The sequence below is a fragment of the Excalfactoria chinensis genome, chromosome Z, assembly GCF_039878825.1.
Source record: "Excalfactoria chinensis isolate bCotChi1 chromosome Z, bCotChi1.hap2, whole genome shotgun sequence".
Classification (NCBI taxonomy): domain Eukaryota; kingdom Metazoa; phylum Chordata; class Aves; order Galliformes; family Phasianidae; genus Excalfactoria; species Excalfactoria chinensis.
In genome coordinates, this window is record NC_092857.1 from 66,913,598 (window position 1) to 66,931,158 (window position 17,561).

The following is a 17,561-nucleotide window of genomic DNA, read 5'->3' on the forward strand; positions in this document are numbered from 1 at the left end:
GGACAGCAAGGGAGATGTACTCTTGTGTTTGGCATGCAAGCAAGGCTTCCAGTGCAGAGGGCTGTAATGCTGAGGGCTGGTTTGCAGCATTGTTGTTGGCTTTGTCTGTGTAATGGAACTCCTGCTGGCTGTGCCAGTTCTCTCTGATCCTTGACTGTAAATGCAGTAGCCAAATGCTATTGAAACTTTAGACTGAGCTGGCAGGATCAGCAGGGTTAGGAAACTGAGCAAAGCAGGAAGGCTGGCACTTTGTCAGTGGTTTCAGTGATAGTATGCAATCTGAGCTGCTGCCCTTCTCATTGAGACTGACATGCACCTTTTACTTGCAGTTGTGCAGGTGGAAGTGAAGAAGGGAAAATGGGGACTGTCCTTTGGTTCTGGTGGGTCTTTGCTGCTGCCTTGCATGTGGCACAGTGGCTTAATGAGGCAAGTGCAGAGCAAAGGCGAAAAGCTGTCCGTGTGAAATGACTGCATGCTAGCACAGAGTCTAGCTCTGGTGCAAGTCATCAGAGAATTGTCCTTCCGGCTCTTTCTCAGCACTGAGTATGGATGTTGCAATTTGCAGTAGGGTTAAAGGACTTTGTACCTTGGGAGAGTCTGTGTAAGTACTGTCCAGAGAAGGGTACTAACACTACCACCGAGCTTGTTAAAGTAATTTTCACTGTGTGCCCCAGTCAGCCTTATGCCTCTAGTAGAGGTTTGCAATTGGAAAAAGCCAACCAGACACCAGCAGAAAAGTGCAGGGCATTAATTCAAGAACACACAGTGAAGGTTCTTGTTTTGGACTCACTGTTACAGTGCCATTCTGATGGCAGCAGATCTTTCTTAGAGAAGATGAAGCAGTCCAAGCTTATTGCCAAACAATGGCAAGCTGGTCAGGGAAACGGAACATGCTTACTCTTTGTATACATGGAAGCGTGTTCCTTTCCATGCTTTCTCTTTTTTGTTTGGATTCTACTTTATAAATAATAGTCTGTGTCATTCTTCATTGAAATTCCAAAACAGCCCTTCTTGGTTCTGATTTATTTCTCTGAACAAGACATGTCTAGATATCTGCTGAATCTGCATGAACAGCTACGTCTGTATTGTGACAGACCTGGCTGGCTGCAAAGCAGACACACTCTGCGGCACAGCTAGATGATTGGGTATCTAACGTGTGCATGTTCTTACAGAAAACACAAAAATCAGACTGGTCATTATGTATATTCAGAAGCCTTGTCCTGCTTGGAGTGTGATGTTCAGATATTTGTGACCTAATTTTCTGTGTGATTAATTGCTAATAGGTTGTTTGTATCTTTAGAAAGAAGAAGAAATTAGATACTGATATCAGTGTCCCTGGAATCACCATTGGGCATGACATTTTGGCTCATATATAGAATAAAGTTGAGTGTTTTTTTGGTTGTTGTCGTTGTTTTTATGATACAGTGGCTGTATATTTTCTGTTAACTCAGTTTAAAGCCTGGGATAAATGCAGTCCTGGGAGATAATTAGTGGGGAACCCTATCAAGTTGGTGTAGTAAAATATCTTTTGGTATCTTTGAAACCTGCTGTGTTTTAGAAAATATTTTGGGTTATTGTCTGTCTCTTAATTGGCAAGAGAACAAAAAGTCTGGAATACCACAGATGGAAAGTTTTATATTTTGAACTTTTTCCTCTGTTATCTTTGGAGAGAATAAGTTTATCTGTATGCATTTCTTAAAAGAGGTTTTGCTTCTGGGGTATGTACCTTTAAAAAGTTACCATCTTGCCTGCAATAGCTTTTGTTCAGATGTTTTTACTAATGTGCATCTTGTCTGTGGCCATTTCCCTCTTTAGTCATGAAGGAAAACAATTTGAACAGAAATGGGTAATTTGGGAAGGGTGTCCTCTTCTATTTAGTAGTCTAGATCCACTACAAATGAATTGTAATGAGAGTAGACTAATAAATGCATGCAATGCTGTAAGTATGTATTTATACTTTTCCTTATGCACCCTACTTCCATTTTACTGATTGCCTGGGGTACAGCCTTGTTTTCATTTGCTCCTCATAGTGTTCCTCAGACTAAGCAGCATGTAGTTCTGAACTTCAGTTGTCTGAAGGCTACATTTGTGCTTTCAAATCTCAAGAAGAAGTGAGTCTCTTGAGAGTCCTCTTTGCTAGAGCTCTTCTTTGGAAATCTTCCTCTGTGTGCCTGCCACCAGTGCATCTTGTAAGTAAAAGATGAACATTCTGAGCATTCTCTATGTTTCTTAATTACTCATCATCTGCATATTTCCATGTTATACATGCCAAATGCTGGGCTGTTGTAAGAACTGTGCTTGCATGAGAGCACAAATTTAGCTCTTTTGGCCAGAGCTTTGGAACTTAGTGTGTAAAGCTTTGACGGGTTATTAAACATGTGTGGTGAGATTTTATAGTTGTTTACATATCTGTAGAGATCTCTGAAAACCCCACTTGGTGCCTGTCAATCCCTTTAACTGCACAGAGCCCTTAAGATCTGGGACTTGTGTTGATTGAACCAACCAAGATCAAAGGAATCTTTTCCATGGAAAAATGTTTAAGCCCTTACCATTTTAGTCCCACTGTACTCAGATCTTCGGGCCTTCCAAGACCTCTCCATTGTGCTGTGTCTCATTTGCTGTTTTTTATGTCAGGAGCAGAAGCAAGTCCAGCTGTGTGCCCTGCTCCCTTGTGCACTCAGACCCAGCATCGCAAGGCTTCAACTTCTTCAGGGTACCCCCAGTAAGCACACCTTGGTGGTTTCAGGGTATCATCTGCTTTAAAATTCAACTTAAATTTTAGGATAATCTGATCTGTTATTATAACATATTATAGAGGCTTGCAGATAGAAATGTTCCCAGAGTTAACAGAAAAATTAACAAATAGTTGGATGGAGCATTTACAGTTGTTCTTTTTTAATCCAGTGACTGCTGGTGACAGAATATTACCCAGTACTTCTGACTGGCTTACATATGAAGGCAGATTCTTAGTTTCCTTGCTCATCTCTGGGGCAGCTTTCCTGTTACTGTTTCTTCTACATCTCATCAAAGTCTTGTCTAAGAACTTTATTAGGGACTCAACTGCATGTGGTCTGTTATGCACAGCTGGATACAAGCCAGGTCATAGATTAATGTTTTTTGAGGATTTTAAAAGGAAGCTGCAGGGCAGGATCTCACCCTGATGCTGGTAGTTTAAAGGTAAGGATCATTATTGATCTTTCGGAAAATACACTATAAGGACAGTTTCAGAATGTTATTTTTGCTGAGAACTAAGTCCTTGGAAAATCATTTTAAGTCCAAAATAATCCCTGTGTTTCCAAAAAACAATGAGAAAAGATAAAATTTAATGTAGAAAGTGCAGTTTTGCCCTTGCACAGAAACACTGGGTTGCTGTGGTTGCTCTAATTTTCTACCGAAAACAGCCTCCCTATTTTGTGTAGACGGTTAATGGTGTGGTTTCACTCTTACTATTTATCCAAGTGGCTAAATGGCTGCATCATAACAGTTTTCCTTAGTTTAGAAGAGACCTGAGGGAGAGAAATCCTACATTTGAAAACACAAACCAAATCTGGAATGGTGAAAAGAATGTCTGCTTGTGTTTGCTTGTGAGGGAGAGCACGGTGTAGTTAAGTGTCTGGGCAGGAACTTAAGGCATTGGTTTTCCAGTAAGAGAATGAGAGAGCTGGGCTCTTATGATCTGTGTGTAAGTCAGTGATAACATTCTTGTTTTCTTTTTAGTAAATTGCATGCAGATTTTCTGTTACCAGAAGTTCCAGGAAAATGAAAGACCGGGGAAAGCATCTTGCCTTTAGGCTGTGTGCTTGACTCTTCTTATTATCATGCTATAATTAGAGAGAGTACACACATTTCATTGCATATGCGGGCAATTATATATTTTAAATATTTTCCAAGTGTGTGGGTCATTGTCTTCAACAGAGAATGGTTGTGAACCATAAGCTGAGGCAAATGCTGGGATGTTTGATTTAGTGTGGTTTTATATTCAGATCATCCTGAGGAATACTGTGAAGAGGCAATTTTGGAGCAACAAAAAAGAATCAAGCCATGCTACATAAGCCTCTGACAGCTGACTACAACCTCGGACTTTTTTTTTAACTGCTCATCATTTTAAAATCTTATGTGTTATATTTTTCAGAAGTGATTTGGCAGAAAATATGTTCTTCCATTGAAACTGTCTCTTGCTTGAATACAGAGGTAGTAAAATATAAAAGGTGGCTAAGACTGAGTTGAGGTCACAACTCAACACTCTAACACTGTTCACTAATAGTAATTAGTGCATGGGCACCTTCTTTAGCAGTCGGTGCATGGTCCACCAGTTGTATCACACAGCCCCCGGTATTGCCATTGTGCATCCCTTGACAGTGCTATCAGCAGAGCTTTGTTGCCAAAGATATTAGAGGTGCTGTAGGAACCATCTTCCCCTTGTCAGTCTGGCATACCATGTGCCAGGGGATGGTGCATAGCTGGAAGTCATTAAATATGAAGGTAGGGATTTATAGAACTTACAAGAGATGACGAATTAAGAGAAATGGAGCACTGGGTCTTCCTCTTGTTTCCTGGAGACTTGACTGCCTTGCCACACTTCAGCCCCTCTCTCAAAAGAGGCTTGGACACATTGACTGGAAATTCCCTGGAAAAAAATAAGCCTGGACCAGAAACAACAACAGTCAGGCTGTTTTCCAGATGTGTAACACAACTTGCAAAGCTCCGGAGAGAACTTTTTAGTGAAAAACTGAGCCTTGCTGCGTGAGCAGTCCCTGCTGTAAGTAAAGATACCCACTCAAAGATGGCAAATATTCTTCCTTAATGATAAAATAATCTGCCTTAGCAAATACTGGGGTCAGAGCATGTTAAATCAGTTATTCTGTTGTTTATGGTTGTTTTGTTTTTCTTATATAAAATTTTGGCAGACAAAACATTAACTCAAAGCAAAAGGGTCCATCTTATGACAGAGATCAAAGGACTGGTGACTCAGCCAAAAAATTACATCTACCATAGATAATGATACAAGAACAGTATGTACATACACGAGTATTTAAATCAGTTCCAGCTCCCCAGAGAATGGAGGTTAAAGCTCTTTTTCATCCAGGGAAGTGGCAGCAATGACATTATTCCTTGAGTAAGTCCAACCTCATAAAATAGGCATTTGAGCCTGCTGTAGTCAGTGGAGTCTTGGCTTTGTGGGATATTAGATCAAGACCTCCTGAGCAAATCTGATAGTGCATATTCTGGTTGCAGTCATACCTGTGTTAAAGGAAGGTGCAACAGTGCAGTGATAGAAATGTCAGAACTGGAGACCTTGTCCATGGAAAAGGACAAGTTGGCTTTGGAGGCTTGAAAAAGTTGAGTATGAGGTCCATTGAAACATTGAAGGAATGCAGAGTCAAGTTCATTCCATGGGCAAATTCTCAGGATGTATTTTGCTGAGGTCTTCAGTCTTGATGCATCCTTTCTACTGTTGCTTGTGTAGGACTTTAAGTGTTGCTAAAAATGGTTTCACTCTCTGTGCTTCCATTCTGCAGGGCTTTCAGCCACTCTACGAACACTGGAGTGAATGGGGACTGAATTGCTGTTCCCTGTGGGCTGGTGTAACACTTTTGTTTTTTAAAGCAGGATTTAAGGAGGTCCAGCTAGTGGGTTTTTATTCGTAAATTCTACTTAAATACATGCAAATGTGCATGTAAGTATATGATTATAGGTTATGTCATATGCTTACATTTGGTCACGTTTGGCCATTGCAGCAGTTAACATTCTGAAATGTGGAAGTAAATTTGATAGTGTCTCAAAGAGATATAAGGGAGGGCCAGATTTGTTTTAGCTGGTGGAGGTATCTCATGCTTTGGCAGTTCAGTAATGCACAGTTTGGCCTATGGGTCTGTTCAAAGACATTTCAAACAACCAATTAAGTTTTCCCTCTACCAAAATTTTAACAAATGTATTGAAAATTGTTACATGGAAACAGCCTTCTGAAAACTCACCAGTGACCAGATCAATACCTCAGCGTTCATTTCTAAGCTTCTTTTCCCTGTGTAGATTTGGAATTTCAGGAGGTATAGCTAAAAATAAATGTGCATAAATGCACTGAACACACAGTTGTGTTCGCTTTGTGGCACATGCGTATGTAGAAAAAAGAAACACAAAATCCAAAATCAAAGAAAAAAGGCACCAGTTTTGCAAAGGGGCATTTATACATGAAATTCTGATGTTTATGTGCAACCGGAGTGCTGAAGCAGAGGTAGTGAATGCACAGAGATGAGACGGGCAGATTAGATTTTGTCAGCAATGCAAACACCTACAAATGCTTCCCAGCATTTCACTCTTATGAGGTGAAATGCACAATCTGAAGCACAGCTCTTGGAGCTTAAGTAGAGGGGAAGTTATTTCCATGTTTCCCACATCCTGTGCCACTGCGCTGGGAGCATGTAATAGTCACAAGATGCTTCATCTAACAATCTGTATGTCTACACAATGGTTAGTGCTAAATTTTTCTTGCTTTTGTCAGCAAAATTTCTTGATACTCTGTGTTTACACTGCACAAGCCCTTGTGTTAATAGTTTGAGATCTCAGCCTTCAAAACCCTGAAATCTTTGCTGAGCACACTGCTCAGGAAAGCAACATAAGCCATGCGGACAGTTAGTATTTTACAGGATCACCTTACTGTAGCGGAGCCTATGGAAAGAGCATGGCAGAGCATGTAATTAACGGAGAACACAAGCTCAGGAAGCATAGTGGATGCCTTGGAGGAGTTACAAAAAATTAATGTGTGAGCAGTTCCCGAGAGTGTCACTGTGAGCTGCAGGGAGTGGAGTGAGGAACAGGTCAACCTGGGGAAGCTTGAATTTAAATGTTGGCATCTGGTTGAGAAGAGAGTTTCTTATATGATGAGATCCTGCTGTGATTGCTCAGGTTGACTGCAATGCCTGTTCTGCTCCTGCTTCACCTGGTCCTTCTTCTTTTGGTTCTCCAAAACCCTTCAACTCTGCGGTGCAGGAGCAAAGCTCACACAGCTCCTGTTCAGTGAGTGTTTAGGAAAAGCTGTGACAGTCAAACCAGTGGTGCTGTTGGTGTTACATTTGGATTAAGGATCAAGCCCCCAGTCTGCTCTTCAGTTTACTCAGCTGGTCATTTGTGGGTCATTTAGTTTTGTGGGTGAGGAAGGCTAATGTGAAGCTCAAAATCCTGTAGTGCTCCACAGTGTGAAAGGTCACTCAAATCCCCAGACCCTCTCCCTGTCAAGTCCTTTTCTTTCTTTTCTAGCTGAAGGAATTTCACCAGCATACGAGTTTTACTGCCTTCTGCAGGCTTGCTGTGATGACAACTGCAGTTGAAGGCGTGCCATGCTTGGCAAGGAGAGCGTCTTCTCTGAAGACTAACCATCAGCTTGGGAGCAGGCTTGTATTGCAAGTGTGACAGACAACTGTGAGATTTTTATGAATGGAAAACAGCACTGCTTTCCCAGAAGGACGTGCTGTTATTTTAAATTCATACCTCCCCCTCGGTCTCCATCTCAGGAAGCGGTGCTTCATGCTGCTTATTGGTGATGGAGATCATAACTCTGGTTCTCATCATTGTGGTTGAAAATCCAGTTTGCTTATCCAACATCAGAACCCCTACTGAATTCAGAAAGCCCAAGATGTCACATTTAAGGTTTTGTAAGACTGCTTTGAAATCCATGCTACCTAGGATGAATAAATGCAGGTTTTCTACACGTCTTTTAATGTTTCAGAATCCAAATTTTGGAGTTTTTTATACAGCTGTATGATTATAAAATTACTTTTTGTTATTAATAAAAGTGATTTTTAGTGTTGTAACCTTATTTGAGAATCTAGGAAATTTTGAACAGAGTATCCCAGCTTTGGGATAATGTCCCAAGGGTTGGTTGATGTACGTGGCTCTACTGTTCTCCTGAGCAAAAATCAGTGTGGAAGTTCTTGAAATGCTAATAATCAGTAGTGGTAATGGGATTTCAAACGTGTGTTTGTGCGATATGTGGACTTTTCCAAGCCTTTGTTGACTTGTCTAGCATTTTTACCCTGGGGAGGAAGTCTATTATTGGTTACCTGTGATTATGTGAAAGGACAGGCCATGTTTCTTGCCTTCCTTATCATAGAATGCATTTGCCACCTTCCCTGAGATGTAGGTCTGCTGAATGTGTGCTCCAGTGTTCAAACTCTGCTGGAGGACCCCCACTTTCTGCCACTAGCTTCTACTGCATCCCATTTTTCATGTTCAGCTCTTTCCCTGCCTCCTCACCTCTTCTGCCTTGCTTCCTGGTAAGCCACAGCACAGATTTCCTCATTTGTCCTGAAGGACATCCCATAAGGTCCTAACCAAAACTGCTCTGGCTCTTCTGACAAAACCCTAGTTCAGGATACCAAAAATATTCATATTCGCAAATCAAATGATGTTCCAGTGAATGTGTTAGCACATCTCAAAGAGCGGTTTTGCAACAGCTATGCTTTCTGTCATAGCATGTATTCTGTACACATTACTCACTACAGTGGTATGTTGTAAATGAAACTGTAAAAATGTAAACAGCAATAAAATATTATTTTTAACGTAGGGCTCAGAGTGCTGTAGTGAATTTCCAGACCTAGGGATGCTTCGCTCTGTTAGATATTATTAAGCTCTGAGCTGCATAAAATTGCTGTGGAAAGTAAGGCTTTGCAGTCTGTAATGCCATTTAAATGCTGTTAAGAAGCTGTAGTATGTTTTTGCCAGCTTCTGGATGATTTCAGAGTGTACATATGAACAGGTTAATTAAGCATGAGTCATCTTATTGAATCTTGTCCGTCTGAATGAAGGACTTATATAATCTTTAAAATGTGATTTAGCATACAAGAGCAGACTGTCAGAGAGCAGCAATGCTCTGTGAGCAAGCAGACAAGCTCATTCTTCAGGAAATCAGGTAAGTAGTGATGGATTTGCTGACTCTCTGCTGCTTTCTTCAGGGTGAGCCTGCTCCTTTCAAAGCAGAACTGTTGGCTTCTGCTGAGGGTTGTGATCCAAAAACACATATTTTCTGAGTAGCTGATGTTTTTGGATTTTTGGCCCTGCACAAGCAGTCTAGGTTCAAGAGCTTAATGGATGCCATTTCCCAGTTCTTCAGCCAAACTGGGCTGAGACTGTCCCTCTTCTGCTGCTCATCTCTGCAGTGCGTGGTCCATAGCCATCTTGCTTTCAGCATCAGAGCAAGGCTTTTGGTTTTTGGACACTCTCATTTTATTTGATTTATTAGCTTCAGTTCCAATTATGTTGTATTATATTGTGTTGTCTTGCATTTTGATATTATATTGAGTAAATAAACTTTCCTCCTCGGACTGTTGCTGCTGTTTTGTTTTAGGACCATCTCCCTACTTCTTCCCCTTCCCCTCTATACCCTTTTCTCAGGGTATGGGTCTGTGGGTCCCTCCGCCCTATTAGTTATGGAAATGGGCTGAAGCAAACCAGAAACTGCTGACATCCTTTTCTTTGTGTTTATTCTGTGATGGGGTATGTTTTATGCCCAGATATTTGCAAATACAGTCAGCTGAAATGGAGGTGCCTTGGGGACTTTGACTCTTTCAGGATTGACTGTGTAACTTTAAAATTTTTACATGGCTGCTTGAAAGCCTTAGACCTTTAAAAGCTGTGTATTTTAAAAGAGCAACATTATTGTCTGCATAACAGAGTTTGCAAGGTGGGGACCCTGCTGCATTTATTTTGCTGGACAGAGGCACTGGTTGTGCAAGTTGTGTTTCAGGTGACACCATGACTTGTGTTGATTTTAGGGGAAGCATTCTTTGGAGGCTGTTAGCCTCAGTGTAGCTGTCCTGAGTCATAATACATTTCATTTTACATCTAAAAATGTGTGCATGGAAGAGGAAGAGGAACAAAATTAGGTGTAATGTTGTTGTGAATTCTGCATTTCAATTGGGAAAACAAGAAGTGTAAAGGGATTTTCGGCATGTATGAAAACATAGGTGAGATGGGGCCAGTGGTAGCTCCAAGTCTGGTAAGCTGTGCTCCAAATGGCAAAGGGAGAAGATGAGGAAGAGCTTCCACACAAGTCTGCTGAAACAGGCAGAAGGTCCCAGCATGATTTCAGTTGTCGGAGGCAGTCTTGAGAACAACTGAAAAAATGTATTTACTGAATTAAGATTGTATTGAGTTGTGATACCTTGTTTGGAAAAAAAAAAGACCTCTGACACAATCGGAAACACAGACATCCTTAGTTTGGGATACAAATATACTTCTAATTTCTACTGCTTAACCTGAGAAATAACTTTAAAATGTTTTCAACCCAAACTCATCTGAGCAAACATGAAATTCTGAGTTGTTAACTCACTTAAATTATTGATCTTTTCCAGCAAAATAGGTAATCCCTGTTTTTAGAAGCAAAGCAATAGCATAAGGAAGGAGAGACTGTCCAGTTTCATCAGGCAAGGGGTAAGAGCTGTATGTTTGGGCATATCTGCAAAGTGCTAACTGTTTTACCAAGGTCTGGGACCTTCTGAAGTCAGTTAATGCTTTGCAATTGACTTTGATCTATGTCAGGAACAGTCCTTGAAGGGACGATAATTTCCCAGCTTGGAAATGGGCTCCTGAATGATCCAGTATTTTGCTGTCAGATACATGGGTAGATTGTTATCCGTCTTTCCGCTAGGATAGAGTTAACTTTCTTTTTAGGAGCTAGTATGGTGCTGTGTTTCGGATTTAAGATGAAAATACTGTTGATAACAAGCGGATGTTTTAGTTGTTGCTGAGCAGTGCTTACATAGAGTCCAGGACTTTTCAACTTCTTGCACTGCTCTGCTAGTGAGCAGTTGCACAAGGAGCTGGTAGGGGTCAGAATCAGGACAACTGACCCAAACTAACCAAAGGAATGTCCTGTATCATGTGGCATCATGCTGAGCAATAAACCCAGAGGAACTGGCCAGTAAGTGCTGCTGCTGCTCAGGAACTTGCTGGACATCTGCTGGAAGGTGGTGAGCCTTGTGCGTGGCTTGTTTAATATATTCTTGTTTTTTTCTTACCCATTTCTTGTCAGGCTGTTGTTGTCTCAACCCATGAGTTTTTCTATCGTTTCCTATTTCTGATTCTCTCCCCCAGCACCCTGGTGGGGAGCGAGCAAAGGGTTGTGTGACACTGAGCTGCTTGCCAGGTTGAACTACAGGGAAGAGAATACTAAAGCTAAAGCAGTTATCTGTAAATAATTTTAGCATCTTTAGCTAAGTTATGTTACAATTCCTTGTTCTTCTTTATTTACTGAGTAAATGGTTAATGTTTAAATGTACTTATTTTTTTTTTTCTCTTTTTTCTCTCTATTCGCTTAATGGAATGCCCTATGTCACATCTGATTGTCTTTTTTTGTGGTAAATAAATGAGTATCAGAGAAAAAAAATGCAAGGTCTGCTAGAAAGCCCTTGCACTGATGATCTGGGAAGCTGAGGTGTTTTGTGGGTGAAGTCTTGCCTGGAAAGTACCTGTTGCATGTGGGTGGAAAGCAGTTTCTGGCAGAAAAAGATGAGCATGAGACAGACTTTGTCTTTTTATGTTTGACCTGAAATATTACAGGATTCGTGGCCTTGACGACAGATGTCTTTGTGCTGCAAATGTGTAGGTGTTTGTGATGAAAATGACAAGTGTTTGTCTTCAGCAGAACTGCAGTTTGGATCTGTGAAGACAGAAGATGCATTAAAAGTAAAAATTTGCAGAGCTCATTGAGAAATGTTATAACTTAACCTTGCTGGTCTCTTAAGCTTCTGATAAACCTTTGGACAGATGACAGCTCTCAGTACTGCACAGCAAAGGGTGAATTTACTAGCCATTTCTGGATATCGAAAAGTAAAGTTTCAGGCCTTAATATCCCTGAGGTTTGCTTATAAAGGAAATGTTTTATAAATTAAGAGAAACGTGCATAAATGATATAAAATGTCATAAGTTTTCATCATGTGCAGAGGGGATGTCTGAGCTGCTGCTTAGATTGCCACTCTGATGTTCCAGATAAATTGTATGCTTAAGATTTTATTTAATTTTCATGGCCTGAGAATGAGGTCACATTCACAAGTTTTCTGTCTGTATTTGCATTTATCAGAGATTTAAGCTTCACATCATATTGCCATTAATACTGATCTTGGTTGCTTAGGAATCTATTTTTTATATTGTTTTAGTTGTTTATCGCAGGAATGTTTTTCCCCGAGGTTTTAAATGTACGTTTTTCAAGTGGAATAAAGAAAGGGGCTGCGAAGAAGCAGGTGCTATTTTGTGAAATGTCTTCAGGAGTGCATGAGATGAGAATAAAGTGGTTTTAGTAGAGCTTACAAGTGTCTGACAGCACTGAAAAGAGGGGTTTTGCTCTCTGTTTGCAGGTGAATGACAAGCATGAGCCTGGAGGAGCACAAGTGTAAGTCCTGGGATCCTGTTATCTAAACTGTGTCTCCAGCTGACTTATAGCCGGCCGAGCTCTACTGATCCTGCACCATGGAGGACTGCCTTCACACTTCCTCTGAAAACCTCTCCAAGCTGGTGAGCTGGGCCCACAGCCACGGGACCATCTGCAGCCTCATCCCCAACCTCAAGCACCTGCTGTCCGAAGGGGCCCATGGCAACCTGACCGCCATGTGGGGCTGCAGTGCTGGCCATGCCTACCACTGGCCCCTGGCCGCCACTTGCCGGGCTGGCTCCCAGGAACGTGTCTGCTTCCAGGACAGCCGCAGCTTCAACTCAGACAGTCCCAGCATGTTGGGAGTGCCCTCTGAGGCACAGGCCAGCCCACTTGAGCGTTACCCAGGCCGGCCAGGGAAGGCTAAGCTGGACTGCACCCGCACCCGTGACTCCTGTGACTTCTCCTACTGCAGTGAACCCTCAGAGCTGGGCGAGCCAATGGAGGAGTACGAAGATGAGGCCACGCTCTTCGACATGGTCTGTGAGTCCTCTGTCACAGATGAGGACAGTGACTTTGAGCCACACCTCCACCGCATGCCCGGCGGCCCTCGGAAGCGGCCACCCGCTGGGCTCCCTGCTGCTGCCCAGGCCCAGCCAGCAGATGAGGGCAGCGGCGAGGTTCTCCTGAAGAAGATCAAGCAGGAGCTGCCCGAGGACTACTACATCGTGGCCAACGCTGAGCTGACGGCTGGTGCTGATGGGCCGGCCCTGGCCCTCACCCAGATGTCCAAGCCCAAAGCACCAGTGCAGGCTGGGCCCTCTGGCCTTGGCCCTGCCAGGGCCCTACCCCTGCCTGCTGCTGGTCCCGACCCTGATCCGCAGCACCTCTGTGCCTCCCCACCTGGCCCGCCCCGTCTTCCTGTGCAGAGACCTCCCCGAGGTGCCCTGGCTTCTCCAGCCCGTGGGGCAAGCAGTGGCCCCCCACCTGCCCTGCAGGCACCAGCCACTAGCTCCAACACCGCTGCTGTGGGGAAGGCCATCAGCATTCCTCTGTCAGCCCTGCAGCTGCCTGGGCAGGAGGAGGCCCCGGCCACAGAAGAGACTCTGCTGCCTGCCCCACAGCCAGCCCCAGGGGGTGGTGAGGCAGCTGTGTCACCTTCGGTGAGCGCAGAACCTGAGGTCAGCTCCAGCCAGCAGCAGCCCCCTGCTGCCCCTGCTGCCACACCTGAAGCTGCAGTCCCATCAATGCCAGGTAGGACCCTGGGTGGAAGCGGCATTTAGGGGTCCTCTGGCACAGTGTGAGTGGGGAGATTGGGGATGAAGCCCAGTGTTTTTACCTATCAGTAGAAGTTCTCATATATCTACTGTCTCCCTCTCTTTTTTTCCTCTCTTTCTGCTGCCAGAGCAGTGAGGATTGGCCCCAATGGCAGTATTCCTGCTGAATGATTGTCTTGTGCCGGTCTGCAGGACAGCTCAGTGTTGGACACAGGTGATTCTGAGGCAGAGGAGGCCTGCTCCTAAGTGCAGGTGACTTGGCCCTTCCAGGAAGTGAGTGGTGCTGTCCTGGGAGTAGGCAAAAGCAGGAGAGAGATCATGGTGTGTCTCCATGCTGGTTCAGCCTAGGGGTGTCTGCTCAGATAGAGCAAAGTAAAATAGTGGGGGGAGGTGGAAATTGCTTTTAATCAGTCCTTGTGGCAGCTGCTTTACCCTAAAAACAATCATAGAAAAAGGACTATAATGATCATATACTTTCATCCCCCCCACCACATTCAGCCTGGCCTTGAGTGCCACCAGGGATGGGGTATCCACAGCCTCCCGGGCAACCTGTTCCAGTGAACAGTGACACTGCCTTGGTGAACCTGGGCACCCTGAAATCTAGTTGGATCTTATTAATTAGCAAGAGCCTGGAAGTCTTGTAGCCAGAAAAAACAAACAAACCAAAAAACACCTGGACTTGGTTTTACTAAGTAAAGCCCTGCTAAGCTTTGTATATTAGGCAAGGTGGTTGTTTTCTTAGTTACAGAAAAGCAGATTTCTCTTTGTGACTCCCATTCCTGAGTCTCTGAGAAGTTACTTTGCAGTAGTCCTGTCCTATAACATGCCTCTTGGAAATTTCAGGCTGATTTAGATCAGATTCTGCATGTATGAGTATGGGAGGTATGGGATGCCCCATGTCAATCCAAATTGTGTGGTAAACCTACTTGCTCTGCATTGCATAGTTTACAGCACATAACTGCTGTGTGCACTTAGAGCTGGTCGCTACCAGCTTGCAGGCTGGGGCATGCAAACACAAACAATTCTAGGCAGAATTTTGCTGTATACATGTGTGTGTTATTTTGGAGTGTGATTTGCTTTCAACAGATGCATTAAAAACAAAAAGCAAGAAGAAAAACAAAACAAAACAACAACAACAACAGAGAAACAAAACCCAAAAAGAAAAAAGCAACACACACAAAACCTTCATTGTCAGGGTTTGATGGGGAGAAGACCTGAAACCCTTTTTATGAGTGCCCTTCTCTGCTCTCAGGTGTCAAACAAGGGCAACACCTGTTACCACTGAGGGCAATGCCTTGCAAGAATGAAGACAGTACCATGGTTTCTACCCAGAGCAGGGTTGGTCCGGATCTTGTGTCTTGCTACGAGGACAAAGTGAAGTATCTAGATTTACACCCTCAAAACCTCGTAGCACTGCTAGCATAGACAGCAGCATCACATCAGCATGCTGCCCAAATTCTAGTTCAGTCAGTTACATTCTCAATTCTTGAGTTTCTTGTGTTGTTCTCAAAATGTGTTACGTGGCTCCTCTCCTCAGTCTGTCATAGTGTTGTAATATGCTGTTACTGGGCAAAAATGTATCTGCATGTCTACCAGGGTTAAATGATTGATACACAACTGTCACCTCATACGTCTGTCAAGTCTTTAATTTTATAGATCTATCTCCTTTGGCACAGAAGTGCTGGCATAAATCTTTGAGCTGCAGAGAAGTGGGTAATGTGGCAAGTGAATTTATTGTGAATTCATTGCTCTGCACAGCAAATTCTTGCAGCTAAACGGTGAAGATCTGATTAAAGACTGTCATGTTTATTGTTCGCGAACATAATGCTGTTAGTTAGATTTACTTAGCAAACAGGAATACAGAAGTGGTGCACAATGTGTAAAATTTGAGCAGTATTGAACTAGATGAATAGTTTTATCTACCCTATATGGAAATGTTTATGTCTAAACAGAAGGACAATGATTAGTACAATTCTTACATAAAAGGAGACAGGAAATAATTATACAAAGGAGCCTGGAGCTGGTATTAATTTATTGACTTGGTTGATGTTTTGACAACAAAGATACAGTTACTTTCTTTATTACTCGGTGGCAGCTGAATATTGCAGAGACTTTTCAAAGGCATTTTCGTGTCTTGACAGTGAAGTGGTATTGAATGTTAGATGCTGATTTCTGTTGGGCTCGGGTCTCTATCTGAGCGCAGTAGAATATACTGAAGTATTCTTGTGAAACTCAAACTCTAGTATGTCAACATTCGTCTGTGAATTTTCTGATCGTTTTCGTTCTATTTTATTAGCAAAAGCTTCAAAATTGTACATAGGTATGTACATTCTACTTAGTCCTTTCTCTCTTGTGGAAGAAAATTAGGGTATTTATAAGCAAGAAAAGATAAATTTCTGAAATTGTGGAGAGCAGGGAATTCCTGCTGTTTCTGCTTCCCAGATAGCCTCTTCTGTCTTCCTTTTTTGCTAACACTTGGTCTGCTTCTGTCCAAGAGCCAGCAAGAGCAGGGTGGGTCACATCAGTTTCATCTGAAAGGTAAGTAAGAAATACAGGTTGCAGTACATACTACCTTAAAAAAATTGTTGTCACTTGGATGTCTGAAACCAGAAGCAGGAAAACAAACAAACAAACAAACAAAAAAACATTTGGTGAAGGATGTGTAATAAGCCTGTGGCTTGGAGGAGGGCAGAACTTTCTGTGTATAGAGGCAGTTTTTTTTATCTTTAGCAGTGCGGGACTCAATTTGTAGGCAGAGAGGCTGAGATGGATGCTCACCATCCATCTGAGAGTGGAGGCTCACTTCTGGCTGAGGGTGAAGATGTACATTGGGTTAACAAGCCAGTGCAACAAGATATCTGTAGTCCAGCACTACTCTAACACTGTTGGTACAGGAGGAGCAAAGTGTTCTGTGAGGAGTCATTAAAAAGATGTGTAATCCACAAATTCAGTACGAGCTCAGATCCTTGTGACTGTGCAATTCATGGACTTGGAGCTGTTAGATGAAGATCAAAATGTTGCATGACTCAGGAGGGAAAAGGATCCCCCCATATCTCATGGGTTGGCAGTAGTAACTAAGTTTGGCTTAAGCTCTGAAATCACCGTTAATGTGGCAAGTAAAAAAAGGTGCCAGACAGCACATTCCAGAGAAGTGCAAATAAGTAAAAACAAGAAATAAATAATGCCTTTTTTGAGAGGTATATAAAGTGTCAGCCATGTATACAGAAAGGCCAAATTAATCCCAGCTGTAATCCTTCCAGTGAAACTGTGCCAGGAATGAGTGTAACACAAGGCGAATAATCACATCAAGGAAACTTTACTTAAGCTCTTCCAAGAACACTTGAATAATTGCTGATAGATCTCTGTGTTTTAATGTGTATGGAGATTTATGACTTTTGGGTAAAGTGAATGCTGAAGTCTTTCTCCAGGGATGTTTTCTGCTGAATGTGGTCAAAGGAGCAATTAAATGGTTTCTTGCTCTTTGTGTTGGAGTAGACTTCAGAGTCCACTGGTGTCTCTTTAGGTCACATAATTGATTCCTATTACTTCTCTACAAGCTCAGCAAAAAAAGAGTGCTGAAACAAATAATTGTAAAAATGTTGTGCTTTTTTTTTTCTTTTTTTTTTTTTTTCTTTAAGTTGCAAGGCCCTTGTTTCTTTAGAAGTATAAAATTAGATAATTATGTTTTAACTCCCCCCCTGCTCTGCCCACATGAGGCCCCATCTGCAGTACTGTGTCCAGGTTTGGGGCCCCCAGCATAAGAAAGTTATGGTGCTGTTGGTTCAGATGAGGGTTATTAAGCACCTGTCCTTTGAATAAAGGCTGAAAAGCATGACTCATTCAGTCTGGAGAAGGGAAGGCTGCAGGGAGACCTTGTTGCAACCTTCCAGTACTTAAAGGATGTTTATGAACCAGAAGGGAGA

General features: G+C 42.6%; 1 protein-coding gene across 1 annotated transcript in view; it reads left to right on the top strand.

Moving 5' to 3' along the window:
- Positions 1 to 17,561, top strand: part of KIAA1958 (KIAA1958 ortholog) — a 47,213-nt gene that overhangs the window by 12,887 nt on the left and 16,765 nt on the right. Inside the window, exon 2 of the mRNA XM_072359913.1 lies at positions 12,348 to 13,615. Coding sequence (XP_072216014.1) covers positions 12,460 to 13,615 — 1,156 coding nt within the window. The 5' untranslated portion in view covers positions 12,348 to 12,459. The remainder of the gene's footprint in view (positions 1 to 12,347; positions 13,616 to 17,561) is intronic.